Raw genomic sequence first — 25106 nt, 5'->3', positions numbered from 1 at the left:
GCCGCGTGAGCTTGCTCCCGCCTCTCCGGCGCGTCCGCGCCAATTGGAAGCTGCAGAGTGTGTGTGTTTGTGTGTGTGAGTGTGTGTGTGCGCGTGTGTGTGTGTGTGTGTGTGAGTGTGTGTGTATGAGTGAGTGTGTGTGTGCGCGCGTGTGTGTGTGTTTGTGTGTGCCCGTGAGGGCAAGTGGGAAGGGAACCCAGCTCAGGACAGGGAGGCCCTGCTTGCAGGTCTCGGGGTCCAGGTGGCGACACGAGCGCTCGGTCTGCCGGCAGCGGGCGGGTGGTTCCCCAGCCCCTCCCCCGCGCGTGCGCGCCCGGGTCCGCCCTCCCCGCAGCTTCGGCTCCCGCGCGGCGGCGGCGGTTCCTTCCCCCTCCCCCAGCCCTGGCTCCGGGGGACCCCGCGATGCCGGTCCGCACCGAGTGTCCCCCGCCGGCGGGTGCCTCAGCCACATCTGCGGCCTCACTCATCCCGCCGCCGCCCATCAACACCCAGCAGCCCGGCGTGGCCACCAGCTTGCTCTACAGCGGCTCCAAGTTCCGTGGCCACCAGAAGAGCAAGGGGAACTCGTACGACGTAGAGGTGGTGCTGCAGGTGAGCGCCAGGCGGCAAGGCCGGGCCCGAGGGCCTCCTCGCGGCGCTCACGGGCCGGGCCTGCCCTGGGCTCCTCGAGCCCTCAGCTGCGGACCAGGCCCGCACTGCCGGGGCCTCCTGCACCCGGCGCCTCCCACCGGGACCTGCCCAGCTGATGTCACACTCTCGAACCCTACCCCTAACCTACCCCTAGACTCAGAGCCTGTAGCGGCCAGCCTCCGACAGACCCCGAAGACTGTCCCACACTTGGAGCCTTTGACTCGCCCGCTTGGGATCCGGAAGCACCCCCATGACTAGCCGTCCTTTAGCCTGGGTCCGTTCTTCCCAAGTCCTGTTCTCCCTACACCGGCCAGCCCTCCCACCAGTCCCTGTCGGATCCTGAAAAACTCTCCATTGGCTGCCCTAAACTCAGTATCTCTCGGTAGCGGCCAGTGTTATATTCTCCCAGAATGAAGCTTTTCTTCTGACCCCAACTCCATCCTCAGTGCCAGGGACCTTGCTCCTTAGGAGAATTCAATCTGCCCACTGCTGACGGGCGAGGTGGGCAACCTCCCCCCTCCATTGGCTGAGACAACCCACAAAGGTTGAGGCTCCTCAAAGACCAAGTACTCACACCCAAATATCTCCAGTTGCACCACTTAGTGTTAAGACCTTGTCTCCTGAGGCCTTCCAGTACCAAAACGCAGCGTCAGTCGGTTCACAGTCATCTGCTGCTACACTATGCTTCTTGCCTCAGGCTTCTTACCCTACCCTGTGCTGTGGCTACTTCCCAGCCCTGGCGATCCGCCGGCCTCTCCTCAGACCTCGCACCTTGGTCTAGCTAGTGGCTATTGCTGCCTGTAGTGTTGCTGATTTTTATCTACATGGCTCCAGAGTTTCCTCCCAGCCTCAGATGCCCAAGTACTGGGAAATCTAACCCAGTTTTGTTTTGTGTCCACTTTCCTCCCCCTATTTGACCTGGATATCTGAGTACTGGCTGGTGGCTGCCAGTCCCTGAACAACGTTGAAACTTCAGCTTCATCTGCTCTTCATCTGCTTCTTCAACTCCACCTCTTTTCTCTCTCCCTTGAAGCTTTTCCCAACTGAAGGAGATTGGTGGAAGTAGATATTTCTCTTTCATCTCCACTCTCCACAATACTGTTCTCTCTAGGTATTAAACTGCCTGCCTGAAGACCTATTCCCCCGTCCCACCTTGTGTGCATTTTCCTAATGCCTCCTCCTAAGTAGTTCTCCAAGTCTAGTTCCTTGAAAGCCCTTCCAGAGGTTTAGAGGTGTGTGCTGCCCCAGGTCCTCAGGGAGATGTATAGTGAACATCTACACCATCCACCACCCTTTGTTCTAATTTCCCATCTCGAGTTTTTTTGAGCAAATAGATCTCCCACTCCAAAGACACGGAGTGTCTCTCCTTTCTAACTGCAGCATACTCATCAGCACTTTTCTTTCTTACCATTTGTGGGAATAGTTCTCTCAGCTTTTTGATTGGGAAAACCATACTCTGAAATGTAATTTGTTTTCCATGAAGCTCTGTCATGAACTGTGGTATTGCCACTGGAAAGCTGTGGCTGAGCTATATCAAGTTTTGTCACCTACTGTGATAATCATTTTATTCCTCCTTAAGACGTGATGATATAGTATGAAAAAGTTAAGCTTTTTCCTTTTCATTCAATTAATCATAGAATTCTGGAAGTGAGGTCCCTGCATGGATCATGTTTGGAATGACCCTGAATTTATGCCCATTTGCTGACTCCTTATATAATAGGTTAATAGCTGCCAGAGCAACTAGGTGTCAAAGGGAAGTCTGTTCCTGTCATTTGTCTGTTGTTCCCTGCCTTGTCAGGGGCCTTGTGAATCAGTGCAAATAGTGATTGAGTTAGAGGCATGGTTGATAGGTGTCAGGTAGCTCACACCTTATGTGGAATGCCTAGTGGTGGGAATAGTTGGTGGTCAGGCCACAGAATGCTCCCTTACATCCTGGCCAATGAGTGAGCTTGTTATTGGGATCAGGTGGGGGGAATAAAAACTGTTATGTTAACTGGTCTTTTCTAGACTCAACCATCTAAGAATAGTTCTGTCTTTTATAATTCAACTTTTTTCCTGCTTTTCTTGTTTGTTTGACTTAAACTGTTTTTAGGAGGCAGACTAATGTGGCAGTTAAAGACGGACTCTGAAGTCAAATCAATGAAAGTACACCTGCTTGTTCTTCCTAAGTACTTTTATTAAGATCTGTTCCATACACCATACTGTTTACCTATTCAAGGTGTACCCTTAATGGTTTTTAGGATATTCACAAAGTTGTACACCTATCACCTGATTTTCGAACATTTTTATAGCCCCAAAAAGAAATCCTTGTACACCTTAGCCATCAGACTTACCAATCCTAGGCTAATCTTTTCCTGCAGACTTACCTATTCTGAGACCAGGTTTGGTAGTATTCACTTATAATTCCAAAATTCAGAACCTGAGGCCAGAATCTAGGCTACAGAGTAAGACCCTTTCTCAAAATCAAAAAACCTAGATTCACCTTTTACCTGTTCTGCACATGCTGTATAAGTAGGGTCACATAGTTTTCCTTTCGTGACCTACTTCTTTGCACAGCATATATTCAGGGCTCATCCATGTCTCAGCACATGTCAGTACTTCATTACTTTCTGTTGTTGCTCTTTGTAAACATTACCTATATCTTGTTTAGCCATTGATCAGTTGATAGTCTTTTAAGTTATTTCTACTTTGGGGCTGTTATCACTAATGCTGTTGCAATCATTCATATACAGGTTTTTGTTTTTGAGATGTGCATCTCTGTATATTGCCTAGGTTAGCTTTGAACCCCTAACTCCAAGTGACCTTCCCACTTTCGCTGTCCCAGGTACTAAGACTATATGTATGTACCACCAGCTCAGTTGTATGCAAGTTTGTATGTGCTTGTTTTTGTTTCTCTTGAGTAAATATAGATAACCTACAGATAGAATTGCTAGGGTTTATAGTATCTCTAGGTTTAATACTTTAGCAAACTACCAGTGGTTTTAAAGGTGGCTATACCATTTTATATTTCCTCTGACAACATAGGAGGGCTCCAACTTCTTTACATCTTCACAAGCTCTTTCGATTATTGTCATCTCGGTGGGTATGAAATGGTATCTCATGGTCTTAATAGAAATGTCTCAAAAGATGCTGTATATCTTTTCCTGTACTTTCAGAACAGTGGGCTGAGTACATGTGCCTGTGAGTGCATGTGTGCTTATACACCTGGAGATCAGAAGTCTATATTAGGTGCCTTCCTCTGTTGCTTTCTACCGTATTTTTGAGACAGGGGTCCCTACTGAACCTGAACTCACTGGTTGGCTAGACTAACTGTGAGGGAATTCCACGGACTGATCTGTCTCAGCCTCCCCAGCACTAGGGTTAAAGGTGTGCCCCACCTCACCTGGCTTTGTTGTATACTAGAAGTCCAAATGCAGCTTCTCATACTTGCATAGCAAGCACTTTAACAACTGAGTCATCTCACCAACCCCTAGAACACTGGTTCTCAACCTTTCTATTGTTGTGACCCTTCAATACAGTTCCTCATATTGTGGTGACCTCCCAACCATAAAATTATTTTGTTGCTACTTCATAACTGTAATTTTGCTACTGTTATGAATTGTAAATACCTGATATTCAGGATACCTGATACGTGACCCTTTTGGGAGTTGCAACTCACATATCATCTTTTATTCTGAAATTCTAGTATAACAATTACTGAAAATATATGCAAGTTTCTAAAAAAATCTTTTCCCCTGCTCTATGACTATTCCCCTCTATGCCACCTCATAAGTCACCAGTCGTGTGAAGCCCAGGACCCTGTGAAAGGAATATTTTAAAAGAGCGGCTGTTAGACACAGCTGTGCTAAGAGGCCTCCTTGCTAAACATTTGCCTTGTTACCTTTCACATTGAGATGCTGGCCCCTTCATTGGTGAGAGCTGTGTGTATGTAGGATGATTTTAGTTCACCCATCATAAGATCAATTTGGGAAGAATGGGAAGGATGTGGTTGAATGGAGGCCAGATAGCAACTCTGGTTGTTAAGCATGCAAATGTGAAACAACGTGTACTTCAGTTTTTAATCTTATTAGCAAATAGTTCTTCCATCTGATACAGCCTTTAGCTCTGAAGACCACTAACTGTATTGAGTTCTATAAGAACCACAAAAGTGAAATTTCAGGCTCAGAGTGGCCTTTAATAAAAAAAAACTTTTCTGAACCATGTGAGCGTGAACCATCTGTATTACCTAGTTCCAGTGGTAAGGCCAGCAAGTGAAGATGCTGAAATTCTTTGGCAGTTTTTGTATGGATTACCTATGATGCCAGTACCAAGATGTGACAACCTTTTGGCTTCATTGGAACCTCATTGTTTTGGTGCTGACATCGCCTGGCTAAATAGGTTCTTAAGGGTTGCCTTAATATTTGATTTATGTTAGAGATGAAAACCTGATAGGTGGGCCTGAGAGAGATGGTTCAGCAGTTAAGAGCACATACTGCTCTTGTAGAGGACCCAAGTTCCCAGCACCCATCAGGCAGCTCACAACTTGTAACTACAGCTTCAGGAGGCTGTGACACTCTGGCCTCTTTCATGTGCACACACTCACATATGGACGTAATTAAAAAGAATAAAATCTTTTCTTAAAATTTGATAGGTGCCATAAAACTTTTTTAGTTTCTTGGAAACCTCACTTAACACATGTGTTCCAAGTATCTCTGTATTTTGTTTTGCTTTCGGAAGTTAATAGGCAATTTCAGAGTTTTATCATAATTAGAGTTATTCTTAAGTCATGAATGCTGAAACCCTGCCTGAGCTGTTAGGCCTTTGGCCGGGGGGGGGGGGGGAGAAGAAAGAAAGAAAGAATAACAGAAAGAAGCATACAGGATCAATAAATGATCTTCTGTCTGATATTTGCACATGGCTTCAGGTCCTGTGTTGGGTTGGTTCAGTCTGTCTTTCTGATCTGCCATCCTCAGCATTTCCCGGTCTATTTCTCCTGCTGGTCTCTTGGTATTCAGTCTCCTGAGACTGAATGCTGCTTCTTGTTATTCCCACCATGAGAGAAAGGAAGAGACTCTTGTTCCACATATGCCCATTCAAACATTAGTGCTCCTTCAGAAGCACTTGTATTCTTATTGGCCAGATTGGAGTTACTCACTCGTACAGGTATGGCTCACAGGTGATAGGGGTCCATACCACTAAAAATGGCCAGGTCTGATAAACAGAGTAGGTGCCAGAACAAAATCCAGGTTCTGCTAGCATTATTTACAAAAAAAAAAAAAAAAGTTGGTTGTTGAGTAGGCATCTGACAGTGTCTAAATGATCAATGACCTGTGGCTGAAAGCCTTAAGATCTCTTGTGTCTCTTCCACCTGTCTTGGGCTCAAAGTCCAGGGGCTACAGAAATGACTCAGCAGCTAAGAGCCCTGCTTTGCTTCCAGACACTATAGGTTTGATTCCCAACACATATTACAGCTCACAACCATATTTAATTGCATTTCTAGGGGACCTAATGTCTTCTGGGTTTCCACAGGCATCAAGCATACATGTGGTACAGAGACATAGATGTGGGCAAAACACTCATATATATTAAAACACAAAAAGCCCAAAAGTCTAAGCCAGCACTAGAGAGGCAGAGGCAGGTGGATTTCTGTGAGTTTAAGGACAGTCAGTCAGAACTATATGATAATACCCTGTCTTTGGGAGAAAAAAAAAAGTCTTTATGAAATAGGCCAAACCATTCACAAAACTTTAGGTGGCATTTGGGTTCATAATTAAAGTTCCTTCTAACTCTTCATAAAATGTTATTCTCAAATGTTCTGCTCGTTTCATAAAGAAATAATTTAAGATGATGCTTAGGGTCAACAAGAGGGCAGGAAAAGCTCTCCCAAGCCAGTCGTTGAGTATCAGAGAAATAGAAATGATCTAGAAGACACTTAGGGTTAGAGATGGCTCTAGGAATACAAGTGGCAAGGGCACTGTGTGTAACAGTGCACAATCTGCAAATGAGAGAGAAATGTACAGAAAATGAAGGAACAGGCAGTCCAGAAGGCACAGCTTGAAATATCTGGCCAAAGGGAGTGAGGGAGACCTGGAATAATATTTTTTTAAGACTTATGTTTTTATTATTTTTAATTATGTGTATGTATGTCTGCATATGGGAATGTGCACATAAATGCACATACCCATGAAGGTCAAAAGGTGATGTATGCCCTGGGACTAGAGGTTCAAATGGTTATGAGCCGCCTGATTTGGGTCCTGGCAAATAAACGTGGATCTTCTGGAAAAGCAGCAAATGCTCTTAACAACTGAGTTATTTTTCTAACCCCTGAGATAATTTTCAAAGGTGGCTGAGGCTTGGATTGTACAGGGTGCTTGCTGACCACTGGCCTTACAGGATTTCAGAAGCACTCATTTTGTAAACACTGTCTTTTCTTTACAGCACGTGGACACTGGGAACTCTTACCTTTGTGGGTACCTGAAGATTAAAGGCCTTACAGAGGTAAGTGCTTCCTGACAGATCTGGAATAGGAAAGTGGGTGGTTTGCTCAGCAGCTCGGAGAGTCCAGTACTGCAACCCCACTGTTTAATTCTTTTGATTGTGTGGACCGTAATACTGCAGTTTTGATTGTCCATTTGCAGATGTACACACAGTTTTTTCCCTTTGGTCCTCAGTGTGGAGGAAATGAAGATCAGCATGCACTCAACCACTGAGCTACACCCACTGCCCACACAAATCACAGCATGATTGATTCGTCATTTTATCATTGATCTTTGAGTCAGAAAAGCCTAGGTTGGCCTCAAACTCGGGTTACCTGTCCCATCCTCTGGAATGCTAAGATTATAACTATGTGCTACCGTGTCTGGCAGTGTTAATCCCTTTTTAAGAAATATTATATGGGCTAGAGAGGTGACTCAGCAGTTAAAAGTGCTTGCAAACTAGATATCAAATCATAGCACTCACACAATAAGCTGGCATCAGTGCACTACTTTTTAAAAAAGGTGTGTGTGTGTGTGTATGTGTGTGTGTGTGTTGTTTGCATGTACATTTGCACACCAGGAGAGGGCATCAGGTCCCATGGAACTACAGATACAGACACAGTTATACATGGTTGTGAGCTACCATATAGGTGGTGGGACTTAAATGCAGGACCTCTGGAAGAACAGTCAATGTTACATAACCACTGAGCCATCTCTCCAGCCCTTCAGTGCACCTTTATAAACTCACCTCCAACTTAGACAGAGACTAAAGGATGACTGGAACTTGATGGCTTCCTGCCTAGCCACGAAAACACCAACTTCAGGTTCAGGAGGTAACCTTGTCTCAAAGAAATATGTAGAAAGTAATAGAAAAGAATGCCGGATATCCTCTTTTTTCATACAAGCACACAAACCTACACAAAACTCTGTACACACTCTCACAGACACAAAAATCTTGGTGGAAAAAAAAAAAGACCAAAGAGATAGTTCAGCAGTTAAAAGCATTTGCAGATGACCCAGACTTTCTTCCCAGAACCCACATTAGACAGTTCACAACCACTGTTAACTCCAGCTCCGTGGAATCCAAAACCCTCTTCTAAAATCTGTAGATAAATTCATGCTTCTGGCATACATACACCTGCCCATAAATAAAGACAAACATGAATAACCTCTGCCTTTACCATGAATTTAGCAGTCTTTAAGAGATGAGTGAAGGTTTTTGAAGTTATGTCTTATGGTTTAGCTGGTTGTGGTAGCACATGCCTTTAATCCTAGGGAGGTAGAGGCAGGCAGATCTCTTTTTGAGATCTACCTGCTTTACAGAGTGAGTTCCAGGACAGCCAGGGCTACATGGAGAAATCCTGTCTCAAAACCAAGTAAGTAAATAAGTAAATTTTGTGGTTCATTGGAACAGTGAAAAGGAAGAGTGTGGTTTTCAGCCTGACAACTAAAATCAAAGCACTCTGTCCTCTCATCCAGCTTTCTAATCCTCAAGGCTTCTGAGGCTTAGAAGGTAGAGAAAAGCCTCCCTTCTTTCCATTAGTGGCTAAACAGAAAGAAAAAGGACGCTAACTGGCACTGTGTTCCCTACCAGGAGTGGCTGGGCACAACCCTGTTGCAGCTTCTCATGGCGTTTATTGCTTCATGTAGTCCTGAATGTCCGGCAGGACTGGGCTGGGTTGAGCAGAGCCTGTAAACCTCACTCAGCCCTTTTCTGGATTTGTGATCTTTAGTTTCTCAAGTCTCTCTTTTAGCTTCTGCTTAAAAGAGAGTGAAAAACCTCTCTCTACTTCAGCAGATAACTTGTCCAAGTGGGGAGCATTGTTAGAATAAGTTGTAAATAATGTGCCTCAAATGTGGAGTGCTGTTCTGATGCCCCACAGTCTTCTGCTTATCTGCTAGAGGCTGGGATAAGGATTCCCTAGGAAGTTTATTATTGACACAGAAAGTATCTTCCCCATCTCTGAAAACATAACCCATCAGAGGACAGAAAGTGATAGTGAAAAAAAAAAAAAGAGTGGGGGAGGGAGCTCTGCTGTGATTTGCCCTAAGAGAAAACATGTAGTAAAGCAATATGCTCAGTTTGGGCAGTAGTGACACACCCCTTTAATCCCAGCACTTGGGATACAGAGGCAGGTGGATCTTTATGAGTTTGAAGCCAGCCTAGTCTAAATAGTGAGTTCCAGGACAGCCAGGGCTACACAAAGAAATTCTTGTTTTAAGGAAATGAAAATAAATAAGTAAATAAATAAATAAATAAATAAATAAAGCTCATAAAGCAGCCAGAAACTAACAAAATGTGTACTATTTTAGAACATTATAGCAGTGACTCCAAAGCCAATCACTTGAGTTGTAGCAAACTGCTAAGAAAAGGCAAGAAGCCCTAGAAATCTGGGAACAGTATGCAGAAATGCTGACAGCTCAGAGCTCTTCCTAGAGCAAGTTTCCCTGATGAAGCTCTTTGCCCAGGCAGGGTGTTAGCATGGCTTTGCACTGGGACCAGCCCACAGGGATGCATCTTTCCTGGCAAATCTCAGATCTGTACGAAAAGGGGCCTTATAGACCCATGTCCTCCCAAAGTAGTCTGCCCAAGTACAACACTGTCATGCTTCTGTGGGGAACTTAGTAAAGGAACTAAGCATCTATGGCCTGAGATGCTTAAGGCTAGAGTAGACTACAGAATGCCTGAGATTCTTCCTTCTTTCTTTCTTTCTTTCTCCCTCTTTTTTTTTTTTTTTTTTTTTTGGTTTTTTGAGACAGGGTTTCTCTGTGTAGCCCTGGCTGTCCTGGAACTCACTCTGTAGACCAGGCTGGCCTCAAACTCAGAAATCTGCCTGCCTCTGCCTCCCAAGTGCTGGATTAAAGGTGTGCGCCACCCCACTGCCCAGTGAGATTCTTCTTTAGTAACATGTTATAGCTTTATAGTGACACTTAACACACCATGTATTTCATCCTTTTAAAGTACAGGTCTCTCTTGTGTTTGAAGCAGACGTTATTCTGTAGCCCTGTCTTATGTAGAATGCACTATAGGAGCCCAGACTAGCTTCAAGCTCATGGTCCTTCTGCTCTGGATGCCTGAGCCACTAGGATGACAGGCATGCAGCTCCACATCTGGATCAAGTGTGTAATCATTATGAGCTTTTGGTGTAGTCACACAGATATGCAACTGATAACTTATCAAATTGTGAGTCTGTTATGCCGTAGCCATAACTAACCTGTTCAGAGAGCTGTAATAAGTTGGTTGAGTTTTATACCTGTATTAGTTGTTTGTTTATGCTTTCTCATAACTATTAAAGTATCAGTTGTATCTGGAAGTAGAAGTGGATCTCTTGAGTTCCAGGCTAGCCTGGTCTTGATTCTTCTATGCTACTCAGGACTACACAAAGAGACTGTCTATCAAACAATAAAATAATAGCCAGGGGGTGGTGGTTTACACTTTTAATCCCAGCACTTGGAAAGCAGAGGCAGGTGGATCTCTGAGAGTTTACAGCTAGCTTAATCTGTAGAGCGAGTTCCAGGACAGCCAGGCCTATGCAGAGAAACCCTGTCTTGAAAAAGCAAAGTAATGATAATAATAAAATATCAGATATATAGTTTATTTGGATTAAACTACATAAGTGATTTGTTTTATTTATAATAGTTGAAGTTTTGTGTATGTAGTGTGGAGTGTTAAAAGTTAAATTTAAGATTATTTGCCCCATTCACTAGCAAAGCACAGCTTTAATGTTTAGGTGCTATTTTGAACTGAAGCAATCAGATTTGTAAAGAATAGGAATGAAATTATGCTAAATTGTGTTATCTTTGCATTTCTGAGCACCATCATTAGGAACCAATAGCAGGGAGGGTGTCTGGGAGCCCAGCTTTGAAGGGGAGGTTGTGGGGAGGCCCTTTACTCACCCATAAGTCAGGCTGAGGTTGGAAGCAAAGATACAAACCACACCAGCCAAATTCCTGAGCAAAGTGTATGTCACTCTTAACTCAGTACTTGTTGACCTATTGGGCAAAATAATATAATCCCTGAGAAGACACTTCTGCCTGAGGCACTCATCATGGGACTGTTTGGGGTTAGCCTAGAATCGAGAGGAGGGCTGATGATGAAGGCGTTCAGAGGCCACGGCCTACACCTGCCTGGTCTCCCTCCCCATCTCCTCCTTCTTTTTTTTTTTTTTTTTTTTTTTTGGTTTTTCGAGACAGAGTTTCTCTGTGTATCCCTGGCTGTCCTGGAACTCACTCTGTAGACCAGGCTGGCCCGAACTCAGAAATCCGCCTGCCTCTGCCTCCCAAGTGCTGGGATTAAAGGCATGCGCCACCACTGCCCGGCCCATCTCCTCCTTCTAATAACCTCCCTCTGGTGTTGTTTCTGCCTGTAAGTGAGTGAGTGACTATGTGTGTGAATTTTGCTTTGTTCTGTTTTGCTTTGTTTTTTCTTATTTTGTTTCTCTAAGTTATCCTAAATTTGGCTCTATAGACAAATCCTCAGGGTTCCTATGCCTTTCCCAAGAAATAATGAATCTTCTTGATGACTTCTGACCAAGATGAATCCAATTCATTGTCATTTATGGTATTTTGGGAAATGTGTTATAGTTACCTTCACATGCTTCCTAAAGTGTTTAAGAAGTCAGCACAGAATTGTAGTGTCCCTGGCCCTTTAAAGGACTCCCAGTTGCTAGTCAACTGGCCCGTTAAGATATCTTAGTTGTTAGAACTGTTTGACCCCATGACCTTCAGTACTGTTGCATTAGAATAATAACTAAGACAGGTGGAGGTTCTGAAATGATATTAAAGCTCAAAATTCAGAAACAATATAACCTTAACTTCCTGTTTAAAATACATGGTCAGATATGGTGGTGCACACTTTTAATCTCAGCCCCCGAGAGGCAGAGGCAAGCAATTCTCTTTGAGTTCAATTCCAGACTGGTAAGTTCTCGGCCAGCTAGAGCTACACAATAAGGCCCTGTCTCAAAAATGAATAAAATAAATAAAATCATATGGAAGATGCTAGAGAGATGGCTCAATGAGTAAGAGCACTAGCTTACCTTCCGAGGACTGGGGTTTGATATCTGGCATCCTGTTCTGGCCTCTGCAGGTACCAGGCATACATGTGACACCCATACAAACAAAATATAAACAGTCGTAAGAGGCGCGTAACTGGGGCTGGAGAGATGACTCGGTGGTTAAGAGAGAGCACTGACTATGTGTTCAATTCCCAGCAGCCACATGGTGGCTCACAGCCACAGCAATGCAGTCTCACATGGTGGCTCACAGTCACAGCAATGCAGTCTCACATGGTGGCTCACAGTCACAGCAATGCAGTCTCACATGGTGGCTCACAGCCACAGCAATGCCATCTGATGCCCTCTTATGGTGTGTTGGAGGACAGTGACGGTGTACTCACATATATAAAATAAATAAAACCTTTATGTTAAAAAAAAAAGAGGTATGTAACCTTTAAAATAAAATATTCTATGGACTTTTTGGCTTATATAGTCCTTGACAAAGATGGACTAGTGTAGTTTTTAACTTTGATTAGATTTCCATTTAGGAAAATCTCCCATCTCATTTCTTCAGTCTGTTATATACATACCTGTATGAGAAACCCAACCCAGCACTGTTAGTGTAGGAGTTTAAGGTTTTGGAGGATGTTAGATTTGTGTATTTTTAAGTTCACTGTTAAGAAATTAAGTGGGCGGGCTGGAGAGATGGCTCAGTGGTTAAGAGCACTGACTGCACTTCCAGAGGTCCTGAGTTCAAATCCCAGCAACCACATGGTGGCTCACAACCATCTGTAATAAGATCTGATGCCCTCTTCTGGTGTGTCTGAAGACAGCTACAGTGTATTCATATATAATAAATAAATCTTAAAAAAAAAAAAAAGAAATTAAATGGGCAGCTAGACAGTGGTGGTGCACACCTTTAACCCCAGCACTTGGGAGGCAGAGGCAGGCGGATTTCTGAGTTCGAGGCCAGCCTGGTCTACTGAGTGAGTTCCAGGACAGCCAGGGCTACACAGAGAAACCCTGTCTCAAAAAAAAAAAAAAAAAAGGAAAAGAAATGAAATAGGATGGGTGTGGAGCTGGGTAGATGGTTCTGTAGGTAAAATGCCTGCTAAGGACTTGAATTCAGATCCCCACCACCTGTGTCATGATCATACATGTCTGTGACCCTAGTCCAGCCAAGATGGAAACTAACAGATCCCTGGGACTCACTGCCAGCCCGTCTACCAGCTGCTGAGCCCCATCTCAAAAGCAACGGTCAAGAGCTATAAAGGTGGACACCCGATGTCAGCCTCCAGCCTCCACACCCATGCACGTGCACATGCACACACACACACAAAAGAGAAAGAACAGACTCTGGGTGTGGCTCAGTGATAGAACACTAGTCTACTGTGCACACCAGACCCTGGAGTACATGCAGGACTGCAAATTAATAATAAAAGCACACGTTGACAGTAGCATCACAGCAGGGCCACTTCAGTGTATTCTCTGAGTCACAGGTCTATGCAGTGTTGTTCAAGAGGATCTTTGCAATTAGAGAAGTGAAAAAACTATCAAGATGGTTATCTATTATTTTAATTTTTTATTCAAACTATATGGGTGTTTTTCCTACATATATGTCTGTGTACTACATGTGTACCTGATGCTTACAAGGCCAGAAGAAAGCACAGATCCCCCCCAGGACTGGAGTTACATACAGCACCATGTGGATGCTGCCAGTGGAACCTGGACCTCTGATGGAGCAGCATGTGCTCAACTGCTGGGCTGCCTCTCCACTCTCACCTTTTTTTATCTTAACAACTATAGCAGCTCAACTTTTGAGATGGCACATTTATGAATGGTTGTGATTTTGCATTGTACACATGATTTGCATATTTTTCCTTATATAAATTATTCTTAATCCATGTGACAGAATTGAATGTTTTTCTAGCATATCTGATATATTTCTTCCAAAGGTGTTTCTAGTCCTGGAAACTTCAATAATAGATAGAAAGCCAGGTACGGTGGCATATGCCTTTAATTCTAACACTTGGGAGGTAGAGACATGTCCATCTCTGTGAGTCCACGGCCTGCCAAGGAAACATAGTAACACCCTGTCTCAAACCAAAAAAAAAGAGGAAGAAGAAGGTATAAATGAGGGTCAGGGATTTGAGGATCCGTGAAGGGTTGGCCCAAGGTCAAGGGACCTTCAGCTCTGGGTACCAACTCTGGAGCCTTTTTTTCAGTACACTCCAGAAAACAGCATAAGTTATGCTCTGCTTTGACTGTAGAGAATTCAGAGTTTACTTGTAGTAGACAACACCCAAATTCTTTTATAAGAGACCAGAACATAGCCAGTGAGGTCAAAGAGAAGTTCTTTGCTCTGGCAAAGTCTCCAAAGCCCCAGAGCCCCTTCACTAGCTAAGCAGCTAAATTCAGGTTTATGTCCATAGCCTGTTGGCAGATCAGTGGATCTAATAGTGATTTTTGGTGTATTGATCTTGACAAAGCATTAGAAAGTATAGCAAGATTGGTTATCTTGGAGAGGTGAAAATAGGCAGGAAGCAAGAGAGCAAGCACATCTTTGGGAAGCCTGAGGTCCTAGGCTCCATTAGCAGGACCAAGGTAAAATGCTCATTCAGTGTCTCTGTAGCTTAGTGGGAGGGAAATCACTCAGCATTTGTGGAGCTCTGGGTTTAGATCTAGGCATACTACAAATAAACAACCAGAAATGCATGTTTAATGTCTTATTGCTTTTGCTGTAGGAATATCCGACCCTTACAACCTTCTTTGAAGGAGAAATAATAAGCAAAAAACACCCTTTCTTAACTCGGAAGTGGGACGCAGATGAAGACGTGGATCGGAAACACTGGGTGAGTAAGGCTGTGCTCTGCCCTGGGCAGTAGAAGATGTCTAAAGATCTGGCAGGCCTGGACCCAGGGCCTTGTCCCCAGCAGGAGTTAGTGAGAACCTATTCCTACACAAGCCACAGTTATCCCAGGTCTACCAATCCTTTTCTTAAATATCAGGTAATAAGAACAATCCTTCAGTTTCTCACAGCTTTGTGTGGCTGTTAGAACTCAGGCAATCTGCCCTATTCTGCATGTCTGTTATCTACGGTTCCTTTCTAGTCAGCTCTGTATGGTGGAACCTCATGGAGCAGGTAGCAGTTGCCCTTCATGTCTAGACGGCCTGCAGTGAAGCTGTGGTTCATGAACCCCAAGCAAGGGCAGAGTGCATTGCATCTTTCTGTTCATCCTAGTAGATTCAAGGCAGGCCTAACCTACTTCATCCAGACACTCCTGAGAAGTTCAGATTCCCAGTCCTTAGTGCTCACATGTGCAGTGTCTTTATCCCCAGTGGTGAGTATGTCAAAATAACTCAGAGTTACTGCCCTCGGGTCTTTTCCCTGGTGTATGTTTTGGTCTTTACCCAAGTCTTATATCTTCAAATTGTTGGTTTTTGTCCTATCATATCAGCCTTTGACTTAGTCAGACATTGTGGGGTGGGCAGGAGTGTGTGTGTTATTGTTTGTTTGTTTGTTTGTTGATAGGATCTTTCTTTGTAACCTGGATTGGCTTGAAAATCTCAGTGATTCTCTTGCCTCCCCCTCCCAAGTGCTGCATAACAGAAGTGTGCCACCGTGCTCAGCTGGGTTTTGGGTTGAGATAAGCTCTTGCTATGTTTACCTTAAGTTTATGGTGTGGGATAACTACCAGTGCTATCACTTTCCTGTTGTAGTCCAGAGTTAGACATGCTATTGTACCCTCAGATTTACCTGTTAGTGACACTTAAAGCTGGGGTTGTAGTCATCAAGTCAGGGTTCCATATGCTTTATGTCCTTATGATAATATTTATGACTTAACATATCAAACTATATTTTAGTACTTTGATTTCTGTGCATACTGAACTTTTACTGTTGGCCTTTTATTTATTTATTTTTACAAAGTATGTACTTATTTTAAAATATTAGAAAAAATGTATGATGACAATGCCTAGCACTAAGGAAGATACAAACTTCATTTGACCCTCTTTTGGAACCTTTTGTATCTGAGTTTGCATTTTGTATATTCAACTGATTGTAGATTGAAAATGTTTGGGGAAAGTAACTCATTGATTCTCCTTTGCAGTACAAGAAAATGCTAGTAAAAAAATATTCTGTCTCAGACTGAGGAGATGGCTCAGCAGTTAAGGGCACTTACTGCTCTTCCAAAGGACTCAGGTTCGGTTCCCAGCACCATGTGGCAGCTTACAACTGTCTGTAACTCCAGTTGCAGGGGCTGTGACACATCTTCTGGCCTCCTTGGCACACACATGGTGCACATACATACATGCAGGTAAAACACCTATACACATAAAATAGAACTTAAAAACAATATTGCCAGGAGTGGTAACATACGCTTTTAATCACAACACCCAGAGGCAGAAGCCAGCAGATCAATGTGAGTTTGAAGCCAATCTGGTCTACATAGCGAGTTCCAGACCAGACAGGGCTATTCTATAAGACCTTACCTTTAAAAAAGAAAATGTGTCTCTACTCAGCTATACAAGCTATTTATTTTTATTTTTATTTTTATTTCCACTTCACTTTTTTCTGCACAGTACAGTACAGTACAGTTGTTGACGAGCATCTCCACTGCATTCCAGTTTCTTAGAGACAGTTGAGAGTATATAGAAGTATAATGTGTACAGGTCACATACACATCAGTCATATTATCTGAGGGATACAGTATCTGGGGATTTTGGTGTCTGTACAGCATCCTGGAATCTGTCCACTGCCTGGACCAAGAGTTGACTACAGACTTTTAGGGGACTTCTTGGTTTGGATTAAATATTTTGGTTTGGTTTGATTTGGTCTTTTTACAAAAATAAAACCCCATTGTTGTTGGTGGTGGTGGTGGTGGTTTGTTTGGTTTTCTGGTTGGTTATATGGGTGGTTGGTTTTTTTGAGACAGGTTCTCTCTGTGTACCCCTGACTGTCTTGGAATGCACACTGCAGACTAGGCTGGCCTCAAACTCACAGAAATCCTCCTGTCTCTGCCCCCTGAGTGATGGAATTAAAGAGATGTGCTACCACACCTGGTTTTTTGGGTGTTTTGTTTTGTTTTAGGTTATGCATATATTAGCCCTTCCCAGTTGCTCCCTGAATATCTGGCACAAGCCTGATGTCTAACCGTAAGAACCAGCTTTTCTATATCCACTTTTCTCAGTTGGTCAGGCACTCACTCTTTCAATTTGTTGTCTAGGCAGTCCTTGAACTTGGGATGCTCCTGTCTCAGCCTCCCGTGTACTGCAATTATATATGTCTGCTATCACACCTAGCTCTGGACATGCTGTTACAAAGTGTCCCCAATGACGATTCTTTGTTTTTGTTTGGTTGGTTCTTTGTTTTTTGTTTTGTTTTCTTTTAGATTTATTATTTTATGTGTCTGAGTGTTTTGCCTGTTATGTGTGTGGGTGCTGGGAACCAAACCTGGATCCTCTGCAAGAGCAAAAGTTTCCTTAACCACTGAATCAACTCTCTAGTCCTATTCCTTTTATCTGCACATATAAAAAAAATAGTGTGTGGGTTTCTGTGTGGGAGGGTATGGGTATGCATGTACATAGAGCCAGAGACCGATACCAGTTATCTTCCTCTATAGTTCTGCATGTTTTTTGAGGCAGTCTCTCTCTAAATGAGAGCAACTCTAGCATTGTAAGTGTCCACACACCCTGCTTGGCTTTGATGTGAACTCAAGGTCCTCGTGCTTACAGAGCTGGCACTTTACTAACTGAGCCATCTCCTCAGTCCTTTTGTTTAGGTAAGACAGGACCTGGCTGGTCTAGAACTTGCTATGTAGGCCAAGCTAATCTTAAACTCAAGGATCCTCCTGACTCTGCCTCCCAAGAATATTAGAATTAAAAGTACATACTAGTGGTACATGACTTTAATCCAGCACTTGGGAGGCAGAGGCAGGCAGTTCTCTGAGTCCCAGGTCATCTAGGGCTACACAGAGAAACCCTGACTTGAAAAACCAAAAAAAGAAAAAAGAAAAGGTACATACTATCTTGTTCAGCACCATTTTGTTTTTTAAGATATGTAGTCTAGGCTGGCTTTGAATCCCCTGTGTAGCTGAACATAATACTGTGCTACTGATTCTCCTGTCTCCAGCCTTCCCAGTGCTGGGACTCACCTTGACTGCCCTTGCCCCTCTGTATTTTTGTTTTGTTGTGTTTGAGATAGGGTCTCATTATGTAATTCTAGCTGTCCTGGAACTATGTAGATAAGATAGGCCTTAAACTCACAGAGGTCTCTGCTTCCCGAGTTTTGAGATTAAAGGTGTGTGCCACCGTGCCCAGCGCCACTCTTGTATTTCTTTGCAGAAATCCCACTAATCCATTTTACTTTCTGTGTTCTGATAGGGTATTCTAGAACTGTGCCCATTCTCACCCTTTAGATCTTATCCACTGGCTGTGTTTACTGGGCACACAATCAAGTAGTGCTTTGTCCACCTAGCTGCCCTCTCCAGATTTCATGATCTCAGATGCCCACCTTTCCTTGTATGGACCACTAAGATTTTTCTTTCTGTTGTTTTTAGGGCAAGTTTCTGGCTTTTTATCAGTATGCAAAATCATTTAATTCAGATGACTTTGATTATGAAGAACTGAAAAATGGGGATTATGTCTTCATGAGGTGGAAGGTAAGATTCTGCCTAGGTCATCTCCCCAAACTCCCATGTGCCAGATTCTAGAGCATACACAAACACTTCCTCTTGCAGGTTATGCCCTCCTCACAGGGACCCTCCGTGCTGGTGCTTATCACAGTGCCTTCATGACAGAGTCCTATACACTTGTAAGCATCAGTGTGGTGGCTGCAGAGCACACCTCAGTAAACTGCCCGTGCTGTTAGGGTGGCAGGCATATTTATGCCAGCAGGCACTGCTGGACAGGACCCTCTCTTTTCACCGAGAACCCTGTGAGCCTCCAGGATGAGTCATCAAGTGTTCTCGGGACTCAGAGAAACTTTGCTTGAACTTAGTCGTCGCTGCATCCTGTTCCTACCAGGAGCTTAAATGTCATCAGAATGACTGCTCTCCAACTACATCCTCTACCCAGTGCTTCTGCTTCCCACTGCTAAGGAAACGGGGGATCAGGAATGGAGCATGAGCCTTTGGCTCCTTCTAGGGTTTCGGTGGATTGGTCCTTGCCTGAGAGTCCTATGCTTCTCGCTATGTCAGTATGCTGTCTACAACCACATGAATGCAAGACCATGTAGCAAGTTTGTGAAAGAACTTTGGGAACACCTGCCCACCTACAGTCTCCATTATCTGATAAATAGAGGAGAAACAAAGCTACTTGACTATGACATATTACAGTGTTCATAAAGATGAGGCAGCTAAAGTGGCCATTTGATTGCTGTTTGTGCTTTGTGGGCTATCATTTCCTCAATAGACAGTCACTGGATATCACACTGTGAGCTTCCCACTCTAACCCCCTCTGCATCCAGTGTATATTAGCCCACTCTGCTATCCAGCACCTGCTGAACCTCCTTCCCAGCCTACTGCACAGTGGGAAACATGCCAACAAACCTTTTAAAGCACCTGTTCTGATATTATTTTTCCCTGTGCTGAGGAAGTAACTCAGGGTTTGCACACACTAGGCAAATGTTCTACTACTAAGCTAGACCTCAGCCCTAAATTAAACTTTAAAATGATATTTGAAGGTTGAAAAAGGCAGAAAAGTGTCCATTTTAAACAAAAAACAAAAAACAAGCCAGGCAGTGGTGGCGTACACCTTTAATTCCAGCACTTGGGAGGCAGAGGCAGGCAGATCTCTGAGTTCAAGGCCAGCCTAGTCTACAGAGTGAGTTCCAGGATAGCCAGGGCTACACAGAGAAACCCTGTCTTGAAAAACAAAAAACAAAACAAAACAAAAAAACTGGGAAGGGATTGAGAATATTTGTGGTAGAGCTTTTGTCTAGCATACACAAAGTTCTGAGTTTCATCCCAGCATTGAAAAGTAAATAAAAACAGTTTGTTAAAGCAGTGGATTTGTCTCCAGACAATTTCTCTTAGAGTAACACACATGGAATTTTGGTTCACTTGAAGCTCTGGGGCTTCTGACTCCAACTCCCAGAGAACAGGAACAAGGACGTAGCCTTTCACTGCTTGTTGCCAGTTTAGATGGCAGATGGCTTGTCTTTGTGGCACAAATGGTGCTCTTTCTGTGACTTTGGTGAGGTGTCATGGGGACTCTTAACTCACAATGACCAGAGCCCCTAATAGATGTGATTACCTCATTATTAGAGGTAATCAAAACCCAGTGACAGTTCCTGGGGAACCAGAACTGAACATTTATTCTTTCTAGGTTATTCTGTCAATGGTCTGCGAAAGGTAGGTGGGCAGGCAAGTAGGCAGGAAAGCAGTATTAATTGGTCTGTTAGATCCTGAGCTATGTTTCTGTGGGCTCACCGCAGTAGGATACTGCAGTAACCCCCAAGCCAGGCAGAAACCTAGCAGTTGAATAGGACCATGTGGTCACAGTTTTTTTGTTTTGTTTGGGGGCTTTTGTTTTTATTTCGTTTTGTTTCTAGCAGTCTTTAGAACTCTCCCGTGTCTTACTGAAAGGGAAGGTCTTGACTGGTCCCATATCTGTGTGCAGGAGCAGTTCCTAGTCCCGGATCACACAATCAAAGACATCAGCGGTGCTTCCTTTGCTGGCTTCTATTACATCTGCTTTCAGAAGTCAGCAGCCTCCATAGAGGGCTACTACTACCATCGGAGTTCAGAATGGTAAGGACCTTGTGGCCACTGCTACCTCAGACGTTGTTTGTAGACATAGTTTACTGTGGTGACTATGAGTTGAAGTGGCCAGGAACTTGTGATTATCCTGCCTCCTGCTCCCTGGTAGCTCATATTACAGACCTGTTTTTGTGAACTGTATTACAATTGTTTTGTAAAGCAGTTCTTAGGCAAGGTACAGGTGGAGCAACAAAAAAGGAGCAGAGGGAACTAGTTAGGTAAAATGAGTTAGCAAAGCCAGACACAGTGGTGTGCAGCTGTATTTCCAGGTACTTGGGGGGCTGGAACATGTGGTTCCAGGAGTTCAGGACCAGCCTGGAATACACAGTGATACCCCATTTTAAAAATGTAACAAATTGAGTGGTCTAGGGAGATACCTCAGCAGTTAAAAGCACTTACTGCTCTTTCTGAGGACTTAGGTTTGATTCCCACCATCACAGTTCCAGAGGATCTTATGCCCTCTTTTATCCTCCACAGGCATCAAGCACACACATGGTATACACACACACACACACACACACACACACACACACAGCACATGCATGCACACACAAAATAAAAGGAAAACAAAAATTTAGCAAAATTGAGGCTTGATGGCACATATGTTTAACCCCAGCACTCAGGAGGCAGATGCAGATGAATCACAGTGAGTCTGAGGCCAGGTACAGCTACAACATAGTGAGACCTTACCTTTATATAACTGGAAGTGGTTTAGCACCTCAATCTGAATATAATTGGCAGGGACTCTAGGTAGAGTTCTCCAGCCTCCTTTGTTCAGAATACCTAAGAAAACTCTTCTATTCTATCTCTCCTCTGTTACAGGTATCAGTCCCTCAACCTGACCCATGTTCCTGAACACAGTGCACCCATCTATGAGTTCCGGTGACAGTGGTTCAGAACAGTGGCCAAATAAAACTGAACTTGGCAACCAAGAGCTTTGCCAAGGAAATTATGTACCTGCCAGAACCAGGAGAGGTGTGTTCCTGTTTCTTCATGAGCAGACTTCATCAGAAAGCATGAATGTTAACCTACAGGAGCCAAGGAGCATGGCCAACCTGCAGGCAGGCAGAGGGAGCTGTCCACCTCCCACCTCCTTCCTCTCAGTGGCACTGTGGTCAACATCTGTTTCTGAGCAACCTTAAATGCACTTTCCTTCCTGCACAGCTAACTTCTGCATCACTGAAATGCCACCTTTCCTCGTCCTGCCTCTAGCCAAGTGGAAGGTCAGCTCCTGGGTCACCTTAGCCTTGGTGCTCAGTGGTCTCCACCCAGGCCCTACTCCTTCCCCAGTTGCTTGTTTGGTAGCCCAAGGAAAGGCAGAGCCCAGCATCTTGTGCCCCAGAGCTCTATGTGAGGAGTTGTCTGGGCCCAGCATCTACCACCAATTAGATGAGATGGGGACCTTGGTGGGCCTCATCAACCTTTGATTCCAGTCGATGTCTTGTGGGGCCCTGTGTGTTAACAGTGCAAGACTAGCACGTGGCTGTTGGGTTTTCTGGGCCTGCTGTTGGGGATCACTAAATTTAAGGCTTCCAGATCCCTGGTGGGAGTAGATCCCAAACTGCTTTCTGAGTACATTTGCTCCAAACTTCTGAACTTGAGGGCAATACTAAAATAAAAGAGTTTTCTATTACAAAATTATTATTTTTATGGTACCTTTAACAAGGACCCTATGGCAAATGCACAATTATTCCGAATTACATTTTATCGTTTTCACATTGAAAACAGCAAATGTTGACTTAGTGACTTTTATATCTATGTCTATATGTATATTTAATCAACCAGCAGTTTTAAAACAAGTCATCCTGGCACAAAAGTTTTCAGCATTGCTTAAATTACAGTGCTAAACACAAGAACTGTTTCCAGGTCAGCTGAGTGTTTGCACCTCCTCCTTTTGCTAATCAAAAACATCAGTGTGTCATGACAACCTTTTCCAAAGGCAGAGGGGGCCTCCATCTCCGGAAAGGATGACTGAAATGTTGGCATGGTGTGGGCAGGAAGAAATGGGCTCAAATAACTCGAGGCTCATGTGCCAAAGTGTGAGGGAGGGGAGTGTTTTGGTTTGTTTGGTTTGGTTTTTCTAAATGTTTAAAAAGCTTAGTAGGTTGGCATCAGTTGTAGTCCACAATAGGTCAGGACTTTGGGGAATTCTGGTGGTTTACAGGTCCAAACACGAGGAAAAAGCTTTAAAATAAATGCAGCATCAAGGCTGGGCGTGCAGCCGATCGAGCACCAGCTTGTCACGTATGAGAACCTTGCTTCCATTCCCAGTGCTGGAAAAAAGGAACACCAAGGGATAGCAGATTGGCTGTCCTTATATTGTGCTGTATGTTACTAATACTGAATATCTGGGGAGCCTTAAAAGAGCAGACGTGGGGAAAGGAACCAGCAGGTACTTGTGATATCCACAGCCCCAAGACTTACCCATTCAGTAAAGTTGGGGCCCAGAAACCATAAAAATAAATCATCCTAAGACTTAGGTAGAAGAAAATAATTCACATCCATTGTTAGGGCTGAATCAATGGTGCCTTACCCTTGAAAAGCAACTGGGTATGGCAGTGCACCTATAATCCCAGCTACTGGGAAGCCTGAGCCCAGGAGTAAGAGGCAGTCTAAGGTGAACCTAAACTTCATCTGACACCAAAATTCAACTGAATATCAGATGGCCAGCTCTGATCAGGGACACCATCGCTTCAGTTAAGCTGAGGGACAACACTGAAGAGTGAAGGAAGTGGAAAGACTAACTGCTGGCTTTTCCCTGCAGCACCCTAAGCTCCTCTGGCTGTCCTTCCCTCTGTGCTGTTCAACCCTTGTGTGCTGAGGCTTGTATGTAGCTCAAGTAGCACATCAGTGAACAGCTTCCCTTGTAAACTGGGCCGGTCAGATTGTAGCATAGGGATTTCTCCCTAAACCCCCCCCCTTTGTTTCTTTTGATCTCTTTGTAGTCAGGGTCTCACTATGTAACTCTGGCTGGCCTGGAGCTCACTGTGTAGATCAGGCTGACCTTGAACTCACTGAGATCCACCTGACTACTCAGAGAGTATGAGGATTAAAGATGTGAGCCACCACACCCTGCTTTTTTATTTTTTCTTTCTTAGCTAGGGAAGTGTTCTAGCACTACTTAGAAAGATAAGGGAAGGATGCCTTTAGCAGCCTTCAGACCCACCTGAAGACTTGCTGATTAGAAGTCTGCCCCTGAGCACTAGGCAGGAATAAACATGTTCCACTTCTTAGTAACTCCTACCTGGTGGACAGTGACTTCTTTTCCTCTTCTGTCCCTGGAGGACCTCTGGGGACTTGTCTCCATTGGTAGCTCTTTTTCCAGCTACCCAGCATTCGGTGGTTTACATGCCTCTGGTACTGTGTGCAATATCTTTGACACTTGTATCTAACATTGAAAGATAAGTACAGACTGCAATTTCCTACTGTTCTTTACTCCAACAAGCCAGCTCCCAGGCAGGGACTCGAAGTCTGGCTGGTCTTCTCTTACCCTCCACTCAGAAGGGTCCACTGCTGTGGCCAGCTGTGGCCTTCTCGTTCCCTGGTTTACCCGTCTACCCACCTATCTCCTTTAAGATTGTCTAGCATTTCAGCTGCAGTCCAAAAGTAAGTAGACAATGCCTAATATTAATAAGTAGACAGTCAGTTGGTATACTGGCCCTGTTAGCAGTGTTGGAGTCAGACTCCAGTGGAACAAAGGGGTTTCTCAATGTCTTTTGCTTTCAGAAGCAGGGAATTGATATTCCTTTTAAGGCCTTGAATGGATTTTTTTTCCTCATAAAATAGTCACTGATAAGCTAATTTTTAAAAAGAAATGCCATTAAGTATGTTACATTGTGGTTTAAAATTACTAACACGTTCTGGGAAAGAAAAATACTTGATTTTGAATCTTAAATGTTTTTTAAAAATTAGATTTGAATGGGCGCAAAGTATGAATATTTTGTTTCTTTATGGAAGACCTGTGGAAAGGGTTTGAAGATTTGCAATGGGAGAATTATTTTGCAGAGCTATCAATGTCTAAATAATTTTAAAAAAAAATAATAAAGGTATTTAAGTAGTGTGTGTCCAATTTCTAAGTCAAAACATTCTGTTAGGGGAAATCAGTCCCTTTGTGGCCCTGAGGCAGGCCAGAGTCTTGTATGGGCCATGTCTTGAGTGTGTTTTGCCACACTTGGATGAATACATATATCTTCTACAGTATTGGGATTCATTGAATGAAGTAAATTCACAAGGTTTAGTGATTTCAATGATGGCAATTTGTCATAAAT

The 25106-nt window shown here is 43.8% G+C and overlaps 1 protein-coding gene across 1 annotated transcript; it reads left to right on the top strand.

Annotated features, from left to right (window-relative positions):
• Positions 1–85: 85 nt before the first annotated feature.
• Positions 86–24898, top strand: Gid4 (GID complex subunit 4 homolog). Its single transcript, XM_028776511.1, is given in 7 exon segments — positions 86–370; positions 372–591; positions 7048–7107; positions 14824–14931; positions 18637–18738; positions 20699–20829; positions 21661–24898. Coding segments are annotated over 7 exon segments (930 nt in total). The 5' UTR covers positions 86–125; the 3' UTR covers positions 21725–24898.
• Positions 24899–25106: the final 208 nt, after the last annotated feature.

Source organism: Grammomys surdaster, unplaced genomic scaffold (assembly GCF_004785775.1).
Source record: "Grammomys surdaster isolate TR1022 unplaced genomic scaffold, NIH_TR_1.0 270, whole genome shotgun sequence".
Classification (NCBI taxonomy): Eukaryota; Metazoa; Chordata; class Mammalia; order Rodentia; family Muridae; genus Grammomys; species Grammomys surdaster.
Note: the sequence above shows the minus strand (reverse complement) of the source record. Positions and strands in the feature narration are given on the sequence as shown.